The 23,425-nt window shown below is 42.5% G+C and overlaps 1 protein-coding gene across 9 annotated transcripts in view; it reads right to left on the bottom strand.

The window, feature by feature from the left end:
* LOC126981948 (innexin inx2-like) overlaps positions 1 to 23,425 on the bottom strand; it is a 186,296-nt gene that overhangs the window by 15,588 nt on the left and 147,283 nt on the right. For 7 of the 9 annotated variants that reach the window (XR_007734367.1, XM_050833660.1, XM_050833661.1 and 4 more), the window contains one exon: positions 3,456 to 3,771. Coding sequence is in view for 8 of the 9 variants with exons in the window: in XM_050833660.1 (XP_050689617.1) it covers positions 3,456 to 3,771 (316 nt within the window). In the remaining variant the exon portion in view is untranslated. Of the gene's footprint in view, positions 1 to 3,455; positions 3,772 to 13,128; positions 14,100 to 23,425 lie in introns of those variants that run through there. The other 2 variants (XM_050833658.1, XM_050833657.1) reach the window with 2 other exon arrangements.

Below are 23,425 nucleotides of genomic sequence, written 5' to 3'. Positions count from 1 at the left end.
TCATATGTCAGTATTTCCATGGGTAATTTTATGAGCCTAGTGATAGTATGACAAGGCTTTGGTAGCGGTTCATATGTCAGTATTTCCATGGGTAATTTTATGAGCCTAGTGATAGTATGACAAGGCTTTGGTAGCGGTTCATATGTCAGTATTTCCATGGGTAATTTTATGAGCCTAGTGATAGTATGACAAGGCTTTGGTAGCGGTTCATATGTCAGTATTTCCATGGGTAATTTTATGAGCCTAGTGATAGTATGACAAGGCTTTGGTAGAGGATGTGATAGTTTGACAAGGTTAAAGGCTGTGTTAGTATTTCCATGGGTAGTTTTATGAGCCTAGTGATAGTTTGACAAGGCTTTGGTAGAGGATGTGATAGTTTGACAAGGTTAAAGGCTGTGTTAGTATTTCCATGGGCAGTTTTATGAGCCTAGTGATAGTTTGACAGGGCTTTGGTAGGGGATGTGATAGTTTGACAAGGTTAGAGGCTGTGTTAGTGTTTCCATGGGTAGTTTTATGAGCCTAGTGATAGTTTGACAAGGCTTTGGTAGAGGATGTAACAGTTTGACAAGGCTGTGTTAGTATTTCCATGGGTAGTTTTATGACCCTAGTGATAGTTTGACAAGCTTTGGTAGAGGATGTGATAGTTTGACAAGGCTGTGTTAGTATTTCCATGAGCAGTTTTATGAGCCTGGTGATAGTTTGACAAGGTTTTGGTAGATGTGATACTTTGTCAAGGTTAGAGGCTGTATTAATATTTCCATGGGTAGTTTTATGAGCCTAGTAATACTTTGGCAATGCTTCTACACCACGAACGTGAAAAAACACACACTCATTATAACCGGACTACACTCCTTTGTGGCCTTGGGAAATAGTTATTAAGGAGGCGAGAAGCGTCTGGGAATACGGGCTTAATCTGGACTCGTGGACTTCGGATTAAATGGACTTTTAATCTTGGGCTTGGACTGGGCTTGGGCGTGAGAAGGGCTTAGAGTAGAGTAGAGGAAAGTAGTGCAAGAAGAGTAGTGAGAAGAGAAGAGTTTTCACCTATCTGTGTGTGTGTGTGTGTGTGTGTGTGTGTGTGTGTGTGTCAGTCTATCTTACCCATCTCTCTCTCTCTCTCTCTCTCTCTCTCTCTCTCTCTCCTCCAAAAATATTCTCTCCCTTTGTCTCTCCCTAAGCTCACTAATCTCCCTCCATCCCTCCCTCCCTTTCCTCCCTATCTCTCTGTGTGGGTGGAGGAGGAGAGGGGGAGGAGGAGGAGGAGGAGAACATTGAAGGTAGAGAACATTGATGAATAAGGAAGAAGAGGAGGAAGAAAAAGAGGAGAAGGAAGGAAGCAAGCAAGCACGAAAGAAAAAAAGAAAGAAAGAAAGAAAGGAAGGAAGGAAGGAAGAAAAACAAGAAAGGAGGAGAACGAGAGTGGAGGTGAAGAACAGTACAATGTTAACGGAGGAGGAGGAGGAGGAGGAGGAGGAGGAGGAGGAAGAGGACCAAATCAATAACAAAAAACAAAAAGATAATGAAAGAAAACAAGAAACAAAAGATATAAAAAGAAAAACACAAGCAAATGAGTTTCCTGATAAGAGAGAGAGAGAGAGAGAGAGAGAGAGAGAGAGAGAGAGAGAGAGAGAGAGAGAGAGAGAGAGAGAGAGAGAGAGAGATAAACACAGTGTGTGTGTGTGTGTGTGTGTGTGTGTGTGTGTGTGTGTGTGTGTGTGTGTGTGTGTGTGTGTGTGTGTGTGTGTGTGTGTGTGTGTGTGTGTGTGTGTGTGTGTGTGTGTGAAAATATCCCGGATGCAGAAGTGGAGGAGAAGAAGGAGGAGGAGGATGGAGGAGGGGAGGAGGTGGAGGAGGAGAGGAGGAGGAGGGGAGGAGGTGGAGGAGGGAGGCTTTAGACAGGTGGGGACAGAGGAGGAGGAGGAGGAGGAGGAGGAGGAGGAGGAGGGGGAGAAGATATGAAATGTGTAGGAGGAGGAGGGAGAAGAGGAGGAGATGGAGGAGGAGGAGATATGAAGTGTGGAGGAAAAGGAGGAGGAGGAGGAGGAGGAGGAGGAGGAGATAGGGGGAGAGAGGAGGGAGGTGGAGGAGGAGGAGGAGGAGGAGGAGGAGGAGGAGGAGGAGGAGGGGAAAGAGCTGAAGAAGAGGAGGGGGAAGACCCGTGGAGGAGGATGGGGAAGAACTGAACAGGAGGAGGAGGAGCAGGAGGAGGAGGAGGTGGAGGGTGAGGATCGATAGAGGTGGGCGCGGGAAGCTGAACACAGGTGGACCACGAGGCGATTAAAGGTGAGCTTGGTGGTGGACATTAATTGTGGAGGAGGAGGAGGAGGAGGAGGAGGAGGGTATAAGGTGTCAGGATTAATAGAAGAAAGAGGATGATGGTTAGGATAAGAAGCAGAGGAGGACGAGGAAGAGGATGAAGGGTAGGAGGAGGAGGAGGAGGAGGAGGAGGAGGAGGAGGATATAAGATGTCAGGATTAGAGGAAGAAAGAGGAGGAGGATTAAGGTAAGGAGGAGGAGCAGGAGAGGAGGAGGAGGAGGAGGAGGAGGAGGAGGAGGAAGGATTAAAACGAGGATGGTATAAGATGTCAGGATTAGAGGAAAAAAGAGGAGGAGGATTAAGATAAGGAGGAGGAGGAGGAGGAGGAGAAGGAGGAGGAGGAGGAGGAGGAGTGATTAGTTGAGGAAGAGGATTGTAAGATATCAGGATAGGGAAGAAAGATGAGGAAGATTAGAAAATGGATAGAAGGAGGATTAAGAGAAGGAGGAGGATGAAGAAAAAAAATGAAGGGAGGATTGAAGTGTTGATCCTATATATGGAATCAAACCCTATGGCATAATGGGATTGGATCAAGAGTTAAGGGAGATCAAGAACTTAACTTAGGGAGGGGGTGAGATTAGGAGCTGAGAGGTGAGATTGAGTCAAAGGGATCAAGAAATATTGGCATCGGATCAAGAGCTTAATGGGATCTGGACGAAGGGAATCAAGGGTAAAGGGTTGAGATCAAGAGCTGGATGGAGGAGGATCAGGAGCTTAGAGAATCAGTTTAAGACGTAAGGGAATTAGATCGCTTATTAAGGGGTTCCGATCCAGAGCTAAAGGGATCAGATCTTAAGGGGGTCAAGGGTGAGGGATTCAGATTAAGAACTTAAGGGAAACAAGAGCCATGAGAATCAAGGGTGAGGGGAGGATTAAAAGATAAGGGAATTAGATCGTTTACTAATAGGTTCAGGGGGATCAAGAGGCAAGGGGTTCAAATCAAGAACTAAAGGGCATCAAGGGAAGGGGTTCAGATCAAGAGCTATATAGGATCAAAGGCCAAGAGTAAGGGGGATCAAGAGCTAAGGGTAAGGGGTTCAGATCAAGAGCTAAGGGGTTCAGATCAAGAGCTAAGGGGCGGGGTCGTGGGCAGGGGAGGGTTCAAGGGCACATAACCAACACTCATAAATCATTTCACCTGCTGTTCGAAGCGGACTGGATTGCGCGATGACAGATGGCCTCCAGCCCTCACCTGCTTGGCCACCTGTTTCATGTACAGGTTAAAGGTGCCTTCGATGTAACAGTAAGTCTCCACATAGTCCTTACTGAGGCCATCCTTCCCCTCGCCCTCGCAGTGAATGGGGCTCAGGATCTGCTTGGCCGAGGTGACGATGGAGCCGGCCAGCAGCAGCACGGGGGTGTACACCGTGATCAGATTGAATACCAGGGACCGGGAGAAGACTGTTGCGCTGCGCCGCGAGAAATGGTGCAGCGCAGAGAACTTGTGCCACATTCTGCAAGAGGGAGAGAGAGCACAGGGATTAGACATGTGTTAGCTATGTGAAGGGAGGAAGGAAGGCAGGAGGGAGAGATGGGAGAATGGAAAAATATAGAATAGAACTTGTGATACATTCTGCAAGAGGGAGAGAGAGAACAAGGATTAGACATGTGTTAGCTATGTGAAGGGAGGAAGGAAGGCAGGAGGGAGAGATGGGAGAATGGAAAAATATAGAAGAGATAGAACTTGTGATACATTCTGCAAGAGGGAGAGAGAACAGGGATTAGACATGTGTTAGCTATGTGAAGGGAGGAAGGAAGGCAGGAGGGAGAGATGGGAGGATGGAAAAATATAGAAGAAACAGAAATGGTACAGCGCAGAGAACCTGTGATACATTCTGCAAGAGGGGAGAGAGAGAACAAGGATTAGACATGTGTTAGCTATGTGAAGGGAGGAAGGAAGGCAGGAGGGAGAGATAGGAGGATGGAAAAATATAGAAGAAATAGAAATGGTACAGCGCAGAGAACCTGTGATACATTCTGCAAGAGGGGAGAGAGAGAACAGGGATTAGACAGGTGTTAGCTATGTGAAGGAAGGAAGGAGGGAAGAAAGGAAGGGAGGAAGGAAAGGCAGCGAAGAATGAAAGGAAGAAAAAAAAAATAGATAACTGAAGCCACAAAGAGAAGTATGGATTAGAGATGTATTAGAGCAGTGAATGAATGAATGAATGAATAAATAGATGCATGAATGAAGGATTAGAAGCATGAAAAGTGAAGTAAGAGAGATGGGAAGGAAAGAAGAAAAACGGAAAAGAAATATCGTGTCTACAACAACAACAACAACAACAACAACAACAACTTCTACTACTACTACTACTACTACTTCTACTGCTACTACTGTCAACATATGTATTTTTTTGGGGGGAATCTGTATTTTAAAATTGGTAAAACTTTTTCCATATGCAAGAAAATCATCAGCCACTTAGTCTGATTAATTAAAAAAACTCCGGTAATTATATTGAAAGTGTGTGTGTGCGTGTGTGTGTGTGTGGTGTGTGTGTGTGAGTACATAACATTACTAGAATATGAAGAAAATAAAGAAAACAGCCAGAGAGAGAGAGAGAGAGAGAGAGAGAGAGAGAGAGAGAGAGAGAGAGAGAGAGAGAGACTATTGACTCTACGATCATCAGGTCAGTTTACTCTCTCTCTCTCTCTCATGAGCACTGTCCACTCAGCTAAATTATGCAAATGGTCACGTAAAAAGTGAGAAAAAAAAGAGAAAAAGCGAGGTATTCTCTCTCTCTTTCTCTCTCTCTCTCTCATTAACCTCATTTCACTTCCTCATGTACTCGTTTTCTCTTTTTTTTGTTGCATTTATTTCCTTCCCTACTCTCTCTCTCTCTCTCTCTCTCTCATTCCTGTTTACTTCCTCTTTCAACACACACACACACACACACCTCTAATAAAAGAAAAGGTCACAGGCAACAAGACTTATTTTTATCTCGCTAAAAAGGAAATTAAAGTCAATCAACTCGATGCATAAATAAGAGTAAGTGAAATATGGCAACCTGACTGCGTAGAGTTTTTAGCGAATTGAAGGTGATATCAGTGTACTCCATCCTGCTCTGTTTGAAAGGTTGTTATTCCACCTCTCCACCTGGTTCTCTGTCTGGTGTTAGTGTACTCCATCCTGCCCCGGCAAAGGTTCTAATTCCACCTCTCCACCTGGTTCTCTGTCTGGCGTTAGTGTACTCCATCCTGCCCCAGCAAAGGTTCTAATTCCACCTCTCCACCTGGTTCCCTGTCTGGCGTTAGTGTACTCCATCCTGCCCCGGCAAAGGTTCTAATTCCACCTCTCCACCTGGTTCCCTGTCTGGCGTTAGTGTACTCCATCCTGCCCCGGCAAAGGTTCTAATTCCACCTTTCCACCTGGTGTTCTGTCTGGTGTTAGAGTGCTCCATCCTGCTCTGGTAAAGGTTCTAATTACGTCTCTCCTCTTGGTTTTCTGTCTGTCTGGTGTTAGTGTACTCCATCCTATTCCAGCAAAGGTTCTAATTCCATCTCTCCACCTGGTCGTCTGTCTGTCTGGTGTTAGTGTACTGCATCCTGACGCGGCAAAGGTTCTAATTCCACCTCTCCACCTGGTCTTCTGTCTGTCTGGTGTTAGTGTGCTCCATCCTGCTCTGGTATAAAGGTTCTATCTCCACTTCTCCGCCTGGTTCTCTGTCTGTTTTTAGTGTACTCCATCCTGCCCCAGCGAAAGTTTTAATTTCATCCCACAACCTGGTCTTCTGTCTGTCTGGTGTTAGTGTGCTCCCTCCTCCTCTGGTAAAGGTTCTTATTCCACCTCACCACCTGGGTCTCTGTCTGGTGTTAGTGTGCTCCCTCCTCCTCTGGTAAGGTTCTAATTCCACCTCACCACCTGGGTCTCTGTCTGGTGTTAGTGTGCTCCCTCCTCCTCTGGTAAAGGTTCTAATTCCACCTCACCACCTGGGTCTCTGTCTGGTGTTAGTGTGCTCCCTCCTCCTCTGGTAAAGGTTCTAATTCCACCTCACCACCTGGGTCTCTGTCTGGTGTTAGTGTTCTCCACCCTGTTCTGGTAAAGGTTCTAATTCCACCTCACCACCTGGGCCTCTGTCTGGTGTTAGTGTGATCCCTCCTCCTCTGGTAAAGGTTCTAATTCCACCTCACCACCTGGGTCTCTGTCTGGTGTTAGTGTACTCCACCCTGTTCTGGTAAAGGTTCTAATTCCATCTCTCCGCCTTGTCCTCTGTTTGCCCTGACATCAACAATTCCTGGGGCGCCGTTCTGTTACTCTGTCCAGTCTGTTGCACGTTCCACGCATAATGAGATCTGCCCCTGTCATCTGTTTGTGTTTAATCGCCATTGTAATCAAAGAATTAAGAGCATAAATAAATACTGTGCACTCATAACATAATGCTTGACAAAATGGCTCATAAAAAGGAGGAAAGATTTATTTTGATTTAGTTAAGAGTTAAAAAGAATATAGAAAGCTAAGAGATTATAAAAAAAACTAGAGGAATATAAAGTGAAAAAAAATATACATAGACCATTAATGAAAAAAAGCTAAAATGACTTACGACAAAATAAAATAAAATAAATAAAAAACAGTATGGCAGAAATATAAATAAAACAACAACAACTGGAGTTTATTATTTGATGCAATGTTAATGAGATTACAAATGATAGACTCAGGAATGTTAATATATGCAGAGTGGATGTGTGTGTGTGTGTGTGTGTGTGTGTGTGTGTAGGCAGCTATGCATGAGGGAGAGAGAAAGGGAAGAATTTGAATGAGAGAGAGAGAGAGAGAGAGAGAGAGAGAGAGAGAGAGAGAGAGAGAGAGAGAGAGAGAGAGAGAGAGAGAGAGAGAGAGAGAGAGAGAGAGAGAGAGAGTTGACAGTAAACCATTTTCTATGATGATATATTTTTAGAAAGGACTAATGCATATGTGTGTGTGTGTGTGTGTGTGTGTGTGTGTGTGTGTGTGTGCGTATGTACTTACATCCCATAACAATACAGACACTGCCATCCTTCCTCTCTCATTAACCACCCTCCCCCCCTTACACACACACACACACACACACACACACACACACACACACACACACACACACACACACACACACACACACACACACACACACACACACACACACAGAGACAGAGCCACCATCATCAACAAAACTCCTAAACACACACACACACACACACACACACACACACACACACAGAGACAGAGCCACCATCATCAACAAAACTCCTAAACACACACACACACACACACACACACACACACACACACACACACACACACACACGCTTCCACACAGTCCCTTTAAGTGTTCAGTCAGACAAGAGAGTCCAAGTTCGATAGATACCCAGACACCACCACCACCTCCACCACCACCATCACCACCACCACCACCACGACTGTAACACCATTATAACACAGCTGAAACTACAACTACAACACCGCTAACACCACCACCACCACCACCAGCACTATCGTCACCACCACCACCATCACGACTGTAACACCATTATAACACAGCTAAAACTACAACTACAACACCGCTAACACCATCACCACCACCACTACCACCACTACCAAAACCAACAATACAAAACCACCACTACCACTAAAACCACGACCACCACCACCACTACTACCACCATCACCACCACCATCACCACCACCACCACCACTACCATCACCACTACCAAAACCAACACTTTAAAACCATCACCACCACCACCACTACTACTATCAACACCACCATCACCACCACCACCACCACCACCACAACCACCTCTTCAGCTCCCAAAACTTTATAACTTTACGCCAATAACGATGACAACTCATCACCAACGCTAACATCACCACCATCATCATCCCCACTTCCATTATCATCACCACCACAGCCATCACCATCATTATTATCATCACCAATGCGTTATATATATAGAGGGAGGAGGAGGAGGAGGAGGAGGAGGAGGAGGAGTGATAGCTGATGATGAGGATTGACAGAGGAAGACTGATTTGTTAACTCTCTCTCTCTCTCTCTCTCTCTCTCTCCAATAACGTGTCAATATGCCTCACATTTATAGTGGCGTGAGAGAGAGAGAGAGAGAGAGAGAGAGAGAGAGAGAGAGAGAGAGAGAGAGAGAGAGAGAGAGAGAGAGAGAGAGAGAGAGAGAGAGAGAGAGATAAATGAATAAGAATATCAATAATAATATGAAACAACATGATAGATAAGAATACTAACACATTTATGAAGGTAATGAAGAAAATACTCGGAAATATATAAAAAAGGAACAATCGTAAATGATGCAAAAATAAACGGTAAATAAAATAACAAAGAAAAATGAATATAAAAAATAAATAAACCCCAAATTAACAAAGGTGCAGATGACGAAAGTAATAACGAAATAAATAAATGAATAAATAAATACATGAATAACCAAAAAAAGGAAACAGATAAAAAGAAGAAAAAATAAAATAAAATATATAGAAAAAAATGCCAATTCTCAGAAGATGGAAGGAAAAGGAAAAGGGGAAACTGATAAAGAAAGAAACAAAGTAAATAAACAAATAAATAAATAAATAAATAAATACATGGATAATAAAAAAAAGGACACAGAAGCAGGATGAAAAAAATAAAGAGAAAAATATCAATTCTCAAAAGACGAAAGAACAAGGAAAAGGAGAAACAAAAACAAACAAACAAACATTAACAAAAACATAAACTTACTAAATCAACTAAAGAAAAAATAAATAAATATATGCAAAAGAAATAAACATACATAAATAAATAGATATACAAACAACGAATCAAATTAACTAAAAAATATCATAAATCAACATAAAACATAAATAATAAAAAAAATAATATAAATAATGAAAAATAAATATATGAAAAAAGGGAAAGTGTGCAGCAGGAGGAGGAGGAGCGTCGCCCTGATCAAAGGAAAACGAGCTCAAAGGGAAGGGAATTAAATGATTACTTGGGAGAAAATGAACAAATTACAAGATTCTGATGAGAGAGAGAGAGAGAGAGAGAGAGAGAGAGAGAGAGAGAGAGAGAGAGAGAGAGAGAGAGAGAGAGAGAGAGAGAGAGAGAGAGAGAGAGAGAGAGAGAGAGAGAGAGATTACGAGTACCTTAATTAGAGAAAGGTGTAGAGAAAGGGAAAATAATAATAATAATAATAACAATAATAATAACAATAATAATAATAATAATAATAATGATAATAATAATAATAATAATAATAATAATAAGTAGTAGTAGTAGTAATAGCAGTAGTAGTAGTAGTAGTAGTAATAGTAGTAGTAGTAGTAGTAATTGTAAGTAATTGATGTTAAGTAAATGAAGAAGTAAAGAAAATGAGAAATAAAAATAAAGTTAGAAAGAACAGAAAAAGATAAAAACAACTAAATACGAAAAATGAAAACAAAAAAACAAGAAATAAAAAAGAAGACAAAAGAAAAAAAAACAAGAATAAAAAACATCTGAGAAACAAACAAAATCAACAAGAAAAAAAAGAAGCAACAACAGAAAAAAAAGAATAACTAATGAGGAAAGTCGAGTAAGAAAGAGGATTAAAAAGAGAAGGGGAGGAAGGAAGGAAGGAAGGAGGGGAGAGGGAGAATGAGGGGAGGGAAGGGAGAGAAAATGAGAACAAAGAGAAGGTGGACGAGGAAAGTGGCTGAGGGAGGGAGGGAGGGAGAGGAAGGGAGGAGGAGAGTTGGACAGAATGAGGTAAGAAGGGAAGGAGAGGGAGAGAGGGAAGGAAAAAGGGGATGAAATGGAGAAAAAGAGGGAGGGAAGGAAGGGAAGAGGGGATGAAATGGAGAGAAAAAGGAAGGAAAGGAAGGGATGGAGGGGAAGAGAGAGAGAGAGAGAGAGAGAGAGAGAGAGAGAGAGAGAGAGAGAGAGAGAGAGAGAGAGAGAGAGAGAGAGAGAGAGAGAGAGAGAGAGAGAGAGAGAGAGAGAGAGAGAGAGAGAGAGAGAGAGAGAGAGAGAGAGAGAGAGAGAGAGTAGAAGTTCGATAGATAACCAGACACCATCAGCATCACCACCACCACCACACTACCATCACCACCACCACCACCACCACACTACCATCACCACCACCACCACCACCACACTACCATCACCACCACCACCACTACAACAGGTCAGTAGATACGTAAATTGGTACCAGTTGTAAGGATAAATCATCATCATCATCATCAATTCGTTTAGCGTCCATCTTCACTCTACCTGAGCGGTTGGACGCTTTGTGGCTCTCCTCCATTCTACTCTGTCTTCCGCCCGATGCTCATCCAATCCCATCAATGCCAAGTCTTCCTGTATACACCTTCTCCACGTTTTCCTCGGTCTACCAACTGGTCTCCTTCCTTCTACCTCCAATCACTCTAAAACTCCCAGCAGGGTATCCTTCCCTACTCTCTTTCTCCTCCATTCTACTCTGTCTTCTGCTCGATGCTCATCCAATCCCATCAATACCAAGTCTTCCTGTATACACCTTCTCCACGTTTTCCTAGGTCTACCAACTGGTCTCCTTTCTTCTACCTCCAATCTTTCCACAACTTCCAGCAGTGTATCCTCCCCTGCTCTCTTTTTCCTCCATTCTACTCTGTCTTCTGCCCGATGTTTACACCTTCTCCACGTTTTCCTAGGTCTACCAACTGGTCTCCTTCCTTCTACCTCCAATCACTCTAAAACTCCCAGCAGTGTATCCTCCCTTGCTCTCTTTACATGTCCAAACCATCGGAGCCTTTCCCTTCTGAGCACTGTTTCCAGGTCCTCTACTCCACATGTTAGCTACACCTGCACTGCCTTGCCACCTGATCCCCGCCATATACCTCAGCATTCTACGATCACTAGCTCTCAATACCTCCATCAATTTTCTAGTTAGAGCCCATGTTTCTGCTCCATACAACATCACTGATCTAATACACGCTTGGTACACCTCTGCTCAGCTCTTTAGAAGGATGCTACGATTCACAAGTAAACTATCCACCTCCCTCCACTTGAACCACGCTGCCTCCACTCTGGCTCTCACTGTCCTCTCCACTCCTGCCTCACAGTCCAGAACAGTAGTAAGGTAAATCTCTCTTCAAACTGTCGAATGAATAAAAAAGGGAAAAAAGAGGAGAGAACAGGTGAAGAGGCAATTAAAGAGAGAGGCCAGCAGATCAGTAAGTAGACAGGTTGGTAAGTAGGTTGGTAGGTGAGTAAGTCCAAATCAAATAAAAAAAAAAAGATGAATGTGAGAGAACAACAACTCGACGAAAAAAAGGAAGGAGAGAGGAGCCAGCAGGTGACCAGGTAGGTAGGAGAAAGAGCAGGTAGGCAGGTAAGTAGGTAAACAGGTTGGTAAGTAGGTTGGTAGGTAAGTAAGTCCAAATCAAGATGAATGGGAGAGAACTGGACGAAAAAAAGGAAGGAGAGAGGAGAGAGCAGGTGACCAGGTAGAGAGGAGAAAGAGCAGGTAGGCAGGTAAGTAGGTAAACAGGTTGGTAAGTAGGTTGGTAGGTAAGTCAGTCCAAATCAAACAAGTGAGGAAAACAAGATGAATAGGAGAAGAACTCGACGAAAAAAAGGAAGGAGAGGGGGGACAGCAGGAGACCAGGTAGGGAGGAGAAAGAGCAGGTAGGTAAGCAGGTAAGTAGGTAATTGATATCAGAGGAAGCAGGCAACACCTCAACACACTGGACCGCGAAGATGAAAAGAGAGAGAAAAAAAAAGAAAGGAAGATGGAAAGTGTTAGTAGTAAAATTGAAGAGAGAACCCCAAGTAAAAGTAGGAAGAGAGTTGGTTATGAAGCAGGTAGGGGTAAGTAGGGTATCAGTATTAAGGGTTAACACGTACTTACTGTCCCAAAAAAAAAAAAAAAAAAAAAAAAAAAAAAAAAAATTGAAGTGAGAGCAAGTACCCCCAAGTAAGTAAGGAGAAGAGTGTTGGTATGAAGCAGGTAAGCAGGTAAGTAGGCATCAGTATTAGTAAGGTTAACACGTGTACTTACTGTCCCGCGAAAAAAAAAACCCAAAAAAAACAAAAAACAAAAAAACAAACAGAAGGCGATATGTATTTGAGAGCAAGGAACCCCAAGTAAGTAGGAGAAGAGTGTTGGTATGAAGCAGGTAAGCAGGTAAGTAGGCATCAGTATTAGTAAGGTTAACACGTGTACTTACTGTCCCGCGAAGATAAAAAAAAATTAAAAATGAATGAACGGAAGGCGATATGTATATAAAGAGAGGAAAAAGAAACTGAGAAAGAGCAGGTAAGCAGGTAAGCAGGTAAGTAGGCATCGGTATTAGTAAGGTCAACACGTGTACTTACTGTCCCGCGAAGATAAAAAAAAAGAATGAATGAAAGGAAGGCGATATGTATTTAAAAAGAGAGGAAAAAGTAAATTGAGAGAGAGCAGGTAAGTAGGTAAGTAGGAATAATCATCATAATTAAGGGTAACAAAGAAACTGAGAAAGAGGAAGTAATTTGGTAAGTAGGAATAATCATGATAATTAAGGGTAACAAAGAAACTGAGAAAGAGGAAGTAATTTGGTAAGTAGGCATAACCATGATAATTAAGGGTAACAAAGAAATGAGAAAGAGCAAGTAATTTGGTAAGTAGGCATAATCATGAAACTGAGAAAGAGGAAGTAATTTGGTAAGTAGGAATAATCATCATAGTTAAGGGTAACAAAGAAACTGAGAAAGAGCAGGTAAGTAGGTAAGTAGGCATAACCATGATAATTAAGGGTAACAAAGAAATGAGAAAGAGCAAGTAATTTGGTAAGTAGGCATAATCATGATAATTAAGGGTAACAAATCTCTACATACTGTCCCGCGTCACTTTGGCAGTTGGACTGAAGAACACTGTAGTAGACGTGGTACTGGCCCGTCACTAGCATCGGAGGACGTGAGGGGGCAGCTGGCGGGCACGCGGCGCCCTGCCCTGCCCACTAGACACCTGCCCGGCCCTGACCGAAGCCCGCACTCACCCAGGCACCGCACCCTGCCCTGCCCTGCCCTGGTCTGGCCTCACCCTTGCTCTGGGCTCTCCTGCACCCCTTCCTTCCTTCCTTCCTTCCTTCCTGCCTGCCTTCCTTCACCTCTCGCCCTTGCCTTCCTTCTTGCTGTCGCCTTCCTTTTTTCACCTGTGTGTTTGTGTTTGTTTGTTGTGTTTGTTTTTCTCGCTTTGTTTTGTTTTGCCTGTGTGTTTTGTTTTGTTTTGGTGTTTTTATTTTCTAGTTTTTTTTAGTTTATTTTTGGTTACTCGTTTTTTCTCTTGATTTCCTTTTTTGGTTATTGATTTCCTCTCTTCTCTGTTTGTTTTTATTTTATCCTTTCTTATTGTTTTCAACGTTTTTTTTATATATTATTTCTATTAAATTGTCGTTTGATCTGTTTGAATTTATTTTTTTACTTGTTTTCCCTTTGATGTTTTTTTTACTTCTTTTTCTTCTTTTTCACTTGCTTGCTCTCTCTGTCTCTTTTCTTTCCGTCTTTCTGTTTTCCTTCTCTCCGTTTCTTTTCCTTCTTCTTATGTTTCCTTCTTTACTTACTCCTTCAGTGTTCCCTTTCTTTGTCCTTCCTTCCTTCCTTCCTTCCTTGCTTTCTTCCTTCTACAAGTATTTTAAAGAGCGATATAATGTAACTGTGTGTGTGTGTGTGTGTGTGTGTGTGTGTGTGTGTGTGTGTGTGTGTGTGTGTGTGTGTGTGTGTGTGTGTGTGTGTTGGTTAAAAGAGGATGTGGGTGGTAGTGATGGAGATGATAATAGGAGGAGGAGGAGGAGGAGGAGGAGGAGGAGGAGGAGGAGGAGGAGAGAGAGAGAGAGAGAGAGAGAGAGAGAGAGAGAGAGAGAGAGAGCGAGAGAGAGAGAGAGAGAGGGGGGGGGGGGGGCTATGTGACAGGCAGTAAAAATGTAAGAAAAAAGAGAGTGAGAGAGAGGGAGGGGAGGGGAGGGAGGGAGGGAGAGTAAAGAGAGAGGAAAGAGAGAGAGAGAGAAAAACCACAACGAGGTACTTATGAAGAGAGAGAGAGAGAGAGAGAGAGAGAGAGAGAGAGAGAGAGAGAGAGAGAGAGAGAGAGAGAGAGAGAGAGAGAGAGAGAGAGAGAGAGAGAGAGAGGAAAAAAATTAATGTATATATGGGAGGGAAGAAAAGGGAGGAGCGGGTGCCGGAGGATGCGGAGGAGGAGGAGGAGGTGGAGGAGGAGGAAGAGGAGGAGGAGGAAGACGAGGAGGGGAGTCGGCACTTAGAGAAGAGGGGAGGAGGAGGAGGAGGAGGAGGAGGAAGACAGGAGGAGGTTGGAGCATTGGAGGATAAAAGACTGATCAATGTATTTTTTCTTCCTCTTCTTTTTTCTTCTTCTTCTTCTTCCTCTTCTCTTTCAGGTGGAGGAGGCTTGAATTTGTCCTCCTCTTTCTTCTTCCTTTTCTTCTTCTTCTTAACTTGAAAGGAGTATCATAGCTTTACATTTCTTCTTTTTCTTCTTCTTCTTTGTCTTCTTTTTCTTTTTTACTCTTCTTCTACATCAATAATATAAGAGAAGTGAAGACAATTCCTTATTTACTTTATTTTTTCCATTTTCTTCTTTTCTTCTTCTTGTCTTCCTTTATTTTCTTCTTTTCTTATCTGCACAAAAGGTTGAGAGGACAAGTTTTTCAGATAATGTTAATAGTCTAAGTTTTCTTCCTCGTTTTTCCTTGTTTGTCTTCCTCTTTTCCTCTATTCAATTCTCCTTTCTTTTCTCTTCCTCTTCTTCTGGTTTAGACACTTCCAAAGATTAACAGGAAAAGACACGAGGACAATTTTCTTTATTTCACTTCCTAAATTTTCTTCTTTGTCTTCTTTATCACATTTTTCTATTTTCTTCACTTTCAAAACAAACAAACACACAAACAGAGAGAGAAGCAAGTTTTAGAAGACAAGTTTTTGAGTATTTTCTTCTTTTTCTTCTTTCTTTCTTTTACTTAACTGTCAAAATACCCAAAGAAGAAGACAGTTAAGTTTTAGAAGACAAGGTATTTAGTTTTTTCCTTCTTCTTTCTATTCTCTTTTCCTTCTTTTCTTTCTTTCACTAAACTTTAAAAAAAACGATACTAAGAAAAAAAAAACTAAATTTCAAAGCCTTCCCCAAAAATGTCTATTCTTCACTACATCAGTTTTATCAGTATTTCCCTTTTTTCTATTTTTTCCTCTTTATTTTCCTATTTTTATCATTATTTTCTTTGTCTCGTATTTTCCACTATTTCCAGTCCACCGGCCCAAAATAACAGTCCTCGTGGCGGCAGAAGAAGAAAAATCTCCCCTCAAGAGTTTCCACACCTCTGCGTCATTCCTTATAGAGGCTGGATACAAAGAAGCTCCCCTTATAAGTTTCCACGCCTCTGCCTTCCTTCCTTCTTATAGACTAAAGACTGGAATGAAGGGAAGGGAAAGCACTTTATATTTCTGGTTTCCTTCAGTCAATCTTCCAAACAGGCAACCAGAAGCTCCCCTTACGAGTTTCCACACCTCTGCCTTCCTTCCTTATAGAGGCTGGATACAAAGAAGCTCCCCTTATAAGTTTCCACGCCTCTGCCTTCCTTCCTTCTCACATAGACTGAAGACTAGAAGGAAGGGAGGGGAAAGCACTTGATATTTCTGGTTTCCTTGAGTCAATCTTCCAAACAGGCAACCAGGGCAAGCTTTCTATGGTGGGTTGGTCCGGTGCTTTCAAGGGGAGACGCTGTTGTTATTTTTGTCTTTTTCATAATTACGGTTTGTTTATATAATTTCCTGGGACTGTATTTGTTATTTTCTAAGAGCATTAATTCCTTACTGCCAAAATTGAGTCAAGAAAAAAGTAAATAGATTTGTTAATATGTGTTTTTCGTATATTAAAATACCACTGAGTTACTACTACTACTACTACTACATCTACTACTACCACTACTACTACTACTACTACTACTACTAGTGATAACGTTATTCCTAGTTATATAAATAATTTCCCGAAGTAGATTTAATTTGCTAAAAACAAATCGAATAAAAATGTGTGTGTGTGTGTGTGTGTGTGTGTGTGTGAGATACAGGTATACACAAATTCTGGGAGTACACAGACACTTTTCAGCTAATATGCGAACCACACACACACACACACACACACACACACACACACACACACACACACACACACACACACACACACACACACCCACACACACACACACACACACACACACACACACACACACACACACACACACACACACACACACACACACACACACACACACACACACACACACACACACACACACACACACACACACACACGTTAATTATCTCGTAATACCCAGGAATCTTGCTGCCCTTTGAGAGAGAGAGAGAGAGAGAGAGAGAGAGAGAGAGAGAGAGAGAGAGAGAGAGAGAGAGAGAGAGAGAGAGAGAGAGAGAGAGAGAGAGAGAGAGAGAGAGAGAGAGAGAATTACCATCAATTAATTATATATTCTTAAATAAATATTTGTTCTTTAAACCCTAATAATAATAATAATAATAATAATAATAATAATAATAACAATAATACTAACGCGAACAACACGTCTCTAATTAGCCAATCACACAACAGACAAACAAATCCCAAACACAATCCTAGTAATCTGATTGGCTGTCCCCTCATGACGCCAGCGAAATACTCGACGCTCATTGGGTGTGTGCCCGGCGGGGAGTGTGACGTCACGAGGGGAACCGAGAACCCTAGCAGCTGATTGGTTGAGGCTGGAAGTGATGTGGCCGAATGGAGATTCTAATTGGCTGACAGCTGCTTCAATACGAGTTCTAATTGGCTGGTGTGGTCGTGACGTCATCAGTGTAAACAAACCGATTTTTATTAGCTATTATATGTTTGGCTGTATATTAGTTTGTTTGTTTATGTTTTCGTGTTTGGGTAGTATTGGATTCTCTCTCTCTCTCTCTCTCTCTCGTTTTCTCTCTTACACTTTTCCTTTCTCTCGTATTTTCTTTCGATCTAACTTTTTCTCACATTCTCACTCTCCATTTAACTCTCTCTGTCTCTCTCTCTCTCTCTCTCTCTCTCTCTCTCTCTCTCTCTCTCTGACAAGGTAAATATACGGGGAAGTTCTAAAAGAAGAAAGCCAGAATTAGAGAGAGAGAGAGAGAGAGAGAGAGAGAGAGAGAGAGAGAGAGAGAGAGAGAGAGAGAGAGAGAGAGAGAGAGAGAGAGAGATACACACCCATATACAGGCTCTAAATTTCCTCTCTCTCTTCCTGCCTCATACTCCGTCTCTCTCTCTCTCTCTCTCTCTCTCAATTACGCACAAAGGCTTTTCATTAAATATTCATCTCTTTAACAGTTACCGCTAAAGTGAGAGAGAGAGAGAGAGATAGAGATAGAGAGAGAGAGAGAGAGAGAGAGAGAGAGAGAGAGAGAGAGAGAGATAATAAAGAAAATGAGAAAATGTCAAATACCATTTTCTTCCTTCTCTCTCTCCCTCTCTTTAATTTCTCGTCCCTTCTCTTTCTTAATTCTCCTTCTTATGCTCCCCACGCTCTCTCTCTCTCTCTCTCATCACTGTATATATGTTCCTTGTTTCCTTTTCCGAATCCACTAATGCCCTCTCTCTCTCTCTCTCTCTCTCTCTCTCTCTCTCTCTCTCTCTCTCTCTCTAAGGGCTTTACCTAACCTAACCCTACCTAACCTAATTAAAATCTACCTCGTTTTGAACGCCAACGCAAATTCCACGCAAACGCACGCAACTGAAAGAGAGAGAGAGAGAGAGAGAGAGAGAGAGAGAGAGAGAGAGAGAGAGAGAGAGAGAGAGAGAGAGAGAGAGAGAGAGAGAGAGAGAGAGAGAGAGAGATAGAGTCAGATGATGGAACATAATTAGACAAACACACACACACACACACACACACACACACACACACACACACACACACACACATTCATGCCTCAGGTCGTTCTCTACCCTGTGTATTAATGTGTTGTGTGTGTGTGTGTGTGTGTGTGTGTGTGTGTGTGTGTGTTTACATTAAGGGGATGTAATTCAGCCTTTGAGAGAGAGAGAGAGAGAGAGAGAGAGAGAGAGAGAGAGAGAGAGAGAGAGAGAGAGAGAGAGAGAGAGAGAGAGAGAGAGAGAGAGAGAGAGAGAGAGAGAGAGAGAGAGAGAAAATGATTAAAGAAAGAAAAAAAAGTAAAAAAATCAAGAGAAAATAAATAAACAAACACTAAATAAAAAAATAAAAAAATAATAACAAGAACAGAAAATAGTAAACAAACGAACAAACAAACACATGATAGCTATACCCCTACCCCCTTCTCTCTCTCTCTCTCTCTCTCTCTCTCTCTCTCTCTCTCTCTCTCTCTCTCTCTCTCTCTCTCTCTCTCACTTTCACACAAACACAAACAAATGAAACTTTCCGGCGAGACGTGGCATCTTTCTTAAGCAATTCCATGACGTCATAGGAGGAGTGACGTCATGAGGAGGAGGAGGAGGAGGAGGAGGAGGAGGAAGAGTGGGTGGAAAAATGAGGAAATGAAACAAGAAGAGTATGAGAAAAGGAAGCAATGAAGAAGGAAGAATAAGAGGAGGGGGAGGAAGAGGAAGAAGAGGAGGAAGAGGAAGAGGAGGAGGAAGAGGTGATAATGGAAGCAGAGGAAGACGGTGGAGGTAAAAAAAAAAAAAAAAAAAATTGGAGGCAGAATAAAAGGAGCGAAACATTATTTGGTTGAGGAGGAGGAGGAGGAGGAGGAGGAGGAGGAGGAGGAGAAGGAGGAGGAGGAGGAGGAGATGAGAAGTAGTACGTGGATATTATGGAGGAGGAAGAGAAGGAGGAACAAGAGAACTAGAAGCAGGAGGAGGAAGAGGAGGAGGAGGAGGAGGAGGAGGAGGAGGAGGAGGAGGAGGAAGAGGAGGAGGAGGAGGAGGAAGAGGAGGAGGAGGAGGAGGAGGAGAAGTAAAAGGAGGAGGGAAACATAAAGTGGTTGGGCAAGAGGAGGAGGAGGAAAGGAGGATGAAGAGGAGGATGAAGAGGAGGAGGAGGAGGAGGAGGAGGAGGAGGAGGAGGAGGAGGAGGAGGAGGAGGAGGAGGAAAACAAGCAGGACTACTTGAAGGAAATAATACTTTGAAGGAGGTGAAAGAGAAGCAAGAGGAGGAGGAGGAGGAGGAGGAGGAGGAGGAGGAGGAGGAGGAGGAGGAAGATTAGGAGTAAGGAAGCTAAGAGAAATAACAGAATGAAGAATAAAGGAGAATAGGAAGGAAGAGGAAGAAATGAGAAAGTGGAAGAGGAGGAGGTGGAAGAGGAGGAGGAGGAGGAGGAGGAGGAGGAGGAGGAGGAGGAGGAGGAGGAGGAAACAAAATGGAGCCACGAACATGTTTTCTCTTTCCTTCGGGAGAGAGAGAGAGAGAGAGAGAGAGAGAGAGAGAGAGAGAGAGAGAGAGAGAGAGAGAGAGAGAGAGAGAGAGAGAGAGAGAGAGAGAGAGAGAGAGAGAGAGAATCAGTCACTCATTGATATCAACTCAAAAAACAACAGATCAACAACAACAGCAACAAAAACTCATCTTGGTCCCGATCCTTACTGAGTGGGACAGAAATATTTAGAGTAACAACGCTTACTGAGTGCGGCGGAACTTGTTATGCTTACTGAGTGGGAAAAAACGTTACTATTCCTGGTTAAGGGCCGCGAGGGAGACGATTTAATGCTTCTTATGCTTACTAAGGGCCGGGGACGCTGTTATGCTTACTCGGTGACCCCGCGTATTTGGCTTATGGTCGCTGAGTGGAAGAAAAACATGATTATCCTCGCTAAGGGGCGCCGCGATTGTTTTTATGCTTCTTGAAGGGCGCCAGACATCATTTTTACGCTGTTGAAGGGTTCTTCTTACCTCTTCCTCCTCCTCCTCCGTCTCCAAGCTCCCACCATCAGTGGTCCAGTGTAACACGACTGACTCCTTTAAAAACAAGCTCGACCGTCACTTCCTTGAACTTAATATTAACTAGAGTAGAAAAGCAATGTTTTGGAGCCATCTGATTAATATAAAATCAATTAGATTTAAGAACAGACCACCTAGTCTGGACCATGGGGTCTGTGTGGTCTGATTTTCTATGTAATTCTATGTAATTCCACCTTCTCTTCCTCTCGCTTAGGTTCAAAGGAGCTGCCTTGTACAGGCCTACCGGCCTCTTGCAGACTCCTATGTTCTTATGTTCTTGTGTTCTTATGTTCTTCCTCTTCCTCCTCTTTCTCTAATGTACGTCTTTTGAGTGTGTGTGTGTGTGTGTGTGTGTGTGTGTGTGTGTGTGTGTGTGTGTGTAATTTTCTTTCCAACACTGGTGAATGCTAATAAGAAGAGTTGGAGGAGAAGGAGGAGGAGGAGGAGGAGGAGGAGGAACACAAAGGAAGAACAAACAACAGCAGACCTGATGGTCCTTACGAGGCTGTTTGTGACAAGCTACACTAACTATCTAACAAAGGTGGAAGATGAAGGACAGCAAAGGCGAAGGCTCCTCCCCACCCCCATCCCTCCAGCCAAAGCTGGCAGGAAAGGAAAAAGAACCATGCAGCATGAAAAAACTGCATGGAAATTATGTAGGAAAGAGGAAAAAAACTAATATTAATCTTACCACTAAGCGGGCGATAAAAGCGGACAAGGACACCATTATTCGAAAGAACTTAACGTTATTACGACAATGAGTAATATCTTAGTTGCTGGTTGGATTCAAAATACTTGTCTAATCTATTCTTGAAGGTCGTAACTGTTGTACTATCAACGACATCAAAGGGTAGAGAGTTCCAAACATTAACGACTCGATTGACGAAGTGTTTGGCTTCGTGCGACGAGAATCTTTTACCACTTATCTTCAAATTGTTATTTCTTCTTGTTCTATTTGATTGATCAATTGTTAAGTAATCTTCCGCATTAATATCATTAAATCCTTTAAACATTTTAAACTCTTCTATTAGATCGCCTCGCATTCTTCGCTTTGATAGGCTGAATAAATTCACTTCTTTAAGCCTTTGTTCATAAGATAAATTTCTCAACCTTGGAATAATTTTTGTTACTCTCCGTTGAATTCGTTCTAACTTTTCTATGTCTTTTCTGTAGTAGGGAGACCAAAACTGAACACAGTACTCAAGACGGGGTCGAACAAACGAATTATACAGTTTTAATATTACTTTTTCCGATTTATTATTAAAGACTCGTCCGATCAATTTGTTTGCGGTTTTAACTACCTCTGAACAATGCTGACCGGGCTTTAAATCGCTTGATATAGTGATTCCAAGATCCTTTTCTTTACTTACTGCAGAAAAGGAGGAGGAGATGGAGGAGGAGGAAGAGGAGGTGGATGAGGACGAGGAAGAAAAGTAATCAAAAGTAGTAAGAAAAGAAGAGAAGAAAAATGTGGGAAGAGGAGGAAGAAGAGGAGGAAAAGGAGGAGGTGGAGGAAGAGGAGGAGAAAGAAGAAGAGAAGGAAGATAAAGAGGAAGGGGAGAATGAATTTTCTGTCTCCTATCAAGCATGCTTTTCTCTCTCTCTCTCTCTCTCTCTCTCTCTCTCTCCTGGTAGTGAAAAGAAAGTCAAAAAATGAGAGAGAGAGAGAGAGAGAGAGAGAGAGAGAGAGAGAGAGAGAGAGAGAGAGAGAGAGAGAGAGAGAGAGAGAGAGAGAGAGAGAGAGAGAGAGAGAGAGAGAGAGAGAGAGAGAGAGAGAGAGAGAGCGAGGCTACATTACATATTTCATCAGCTGTCAACAAGCGTCTCTCTCTCTCTCCTGCCTGATCCACAAAATCTGCTGACACTCAAGAAAATGAGAGAGAGAGAGAGAGAGAGAGAGAGAGAGAGAGAGAGAGAGAGAGAGAGAGAGAGAGAGAGAGAGAGAGAGAGAGAGAGAGAGAGAGAGAGAGAGAGAGAGAGAGAGAGAAAGTGTGTGTGTGTGTGTGTGTGTGTGTGTGTGTGTGTGTGTGTGTGTGTGTGTGTGTGTGTATCATGGTTGATTGTTAGTGATGTAGAAGCAGGAGGAGGAGGAGGAGGAGGAGGAGGAGGAGGAGGAGGAGGAGGATGGGCAGTAGGAGGAGGATAAGGAGTTGGAGGAAGATGGGGAGTAGGAGGAATAGGAGAAGGAGGGGGAGTAGGAGGAGGAGGAGGAGGAGGAGGAGGAGGAGGAGGAGGAGGAGGAGGAGGAGGAGGAGGAGGAGGAGGAGGAGGAGGAGGAGTAGGCACAATCTCCTTCTGAAAACTCTACTTTTGAGATGAAAGAAATGTCGCTTTTTTTTTTTTTTGTCTTTCTCAATTCATGTCACTTTCATGTTCTTTTCGTGGGTGATATTTTGGCAGCTTTTACAACAACAACATGAATAACACATAATAGACAAGTAAATTCATAATGATAATAATACCATCACAACCACCAATAATAATAATAATAATAATAATAATAATAATAATAATAATAATAAAGTAATGTGAATTCAGGTAGCATTATTTAAACGATCTATTAACAGCTTTATCCAATCATCATCCCTCAATAAGATTTAACCATTTCCATCATCCATTTCCAGCACCTTCAATAATATTCAACCTTTTCCAGCATCCACAAATAATTTTTAATCTTTCCCAACATCTAACAAGAAAATTTAATCTTTCCCAGCATCCATCAATAATATTTAACCTTTTCCAACACCCACCAATAAGATCTAACCTTTCCTAGTCTCCACCAACAAGATTTAACCATTCTCAGAACCCACCAACTGTATCTTACCTTTCCCAGCATCCACCAGTAAGATTAAATTTTTCCCAGCAGCATTCACCAATGAGATTTAACCTTTCCCAGCATCCACCAGTAAGATAAAAAAAATTCCCAGTAACTTTCAATGATATTAAATCTTCCCCACCATTCACCAATAGGATCTAACCTTTACCAACATCCATCAAACAAGATTCAACCTTTCCCAGCATCCACCAATAAGATAAAAAAATTCCCAGCAACTACCAATGATATTAAATCTTCCCCACCATTCACCAATAGGATCTAACCTTTACCAACATCCATCAAACAAGATTCAGCCTTTCCCAGCATCCTTCAACACGTTTCAACCTTTCCCAGCATCCTTTAACAAGATTTAACCTCTGCG

Source organism: Eriocheir sinensis, chromosome 49 (assembly GCF_024679095.1).
Source record: "Eriocheir sinensis breed Jianghai 21 chromosome 49, ASM2467909v1, whole genome shotgun sequence".
Taxonomy (NCBI): Eukaryota; Metazoa; Arthropoda; class Malacostraca; order Decapoda; family Varunidae; genus Eriocheir; species Eriocheir sinensis.
This window is presented reverse-complemented; position numbering and strand designations above follow the sequence as displayed.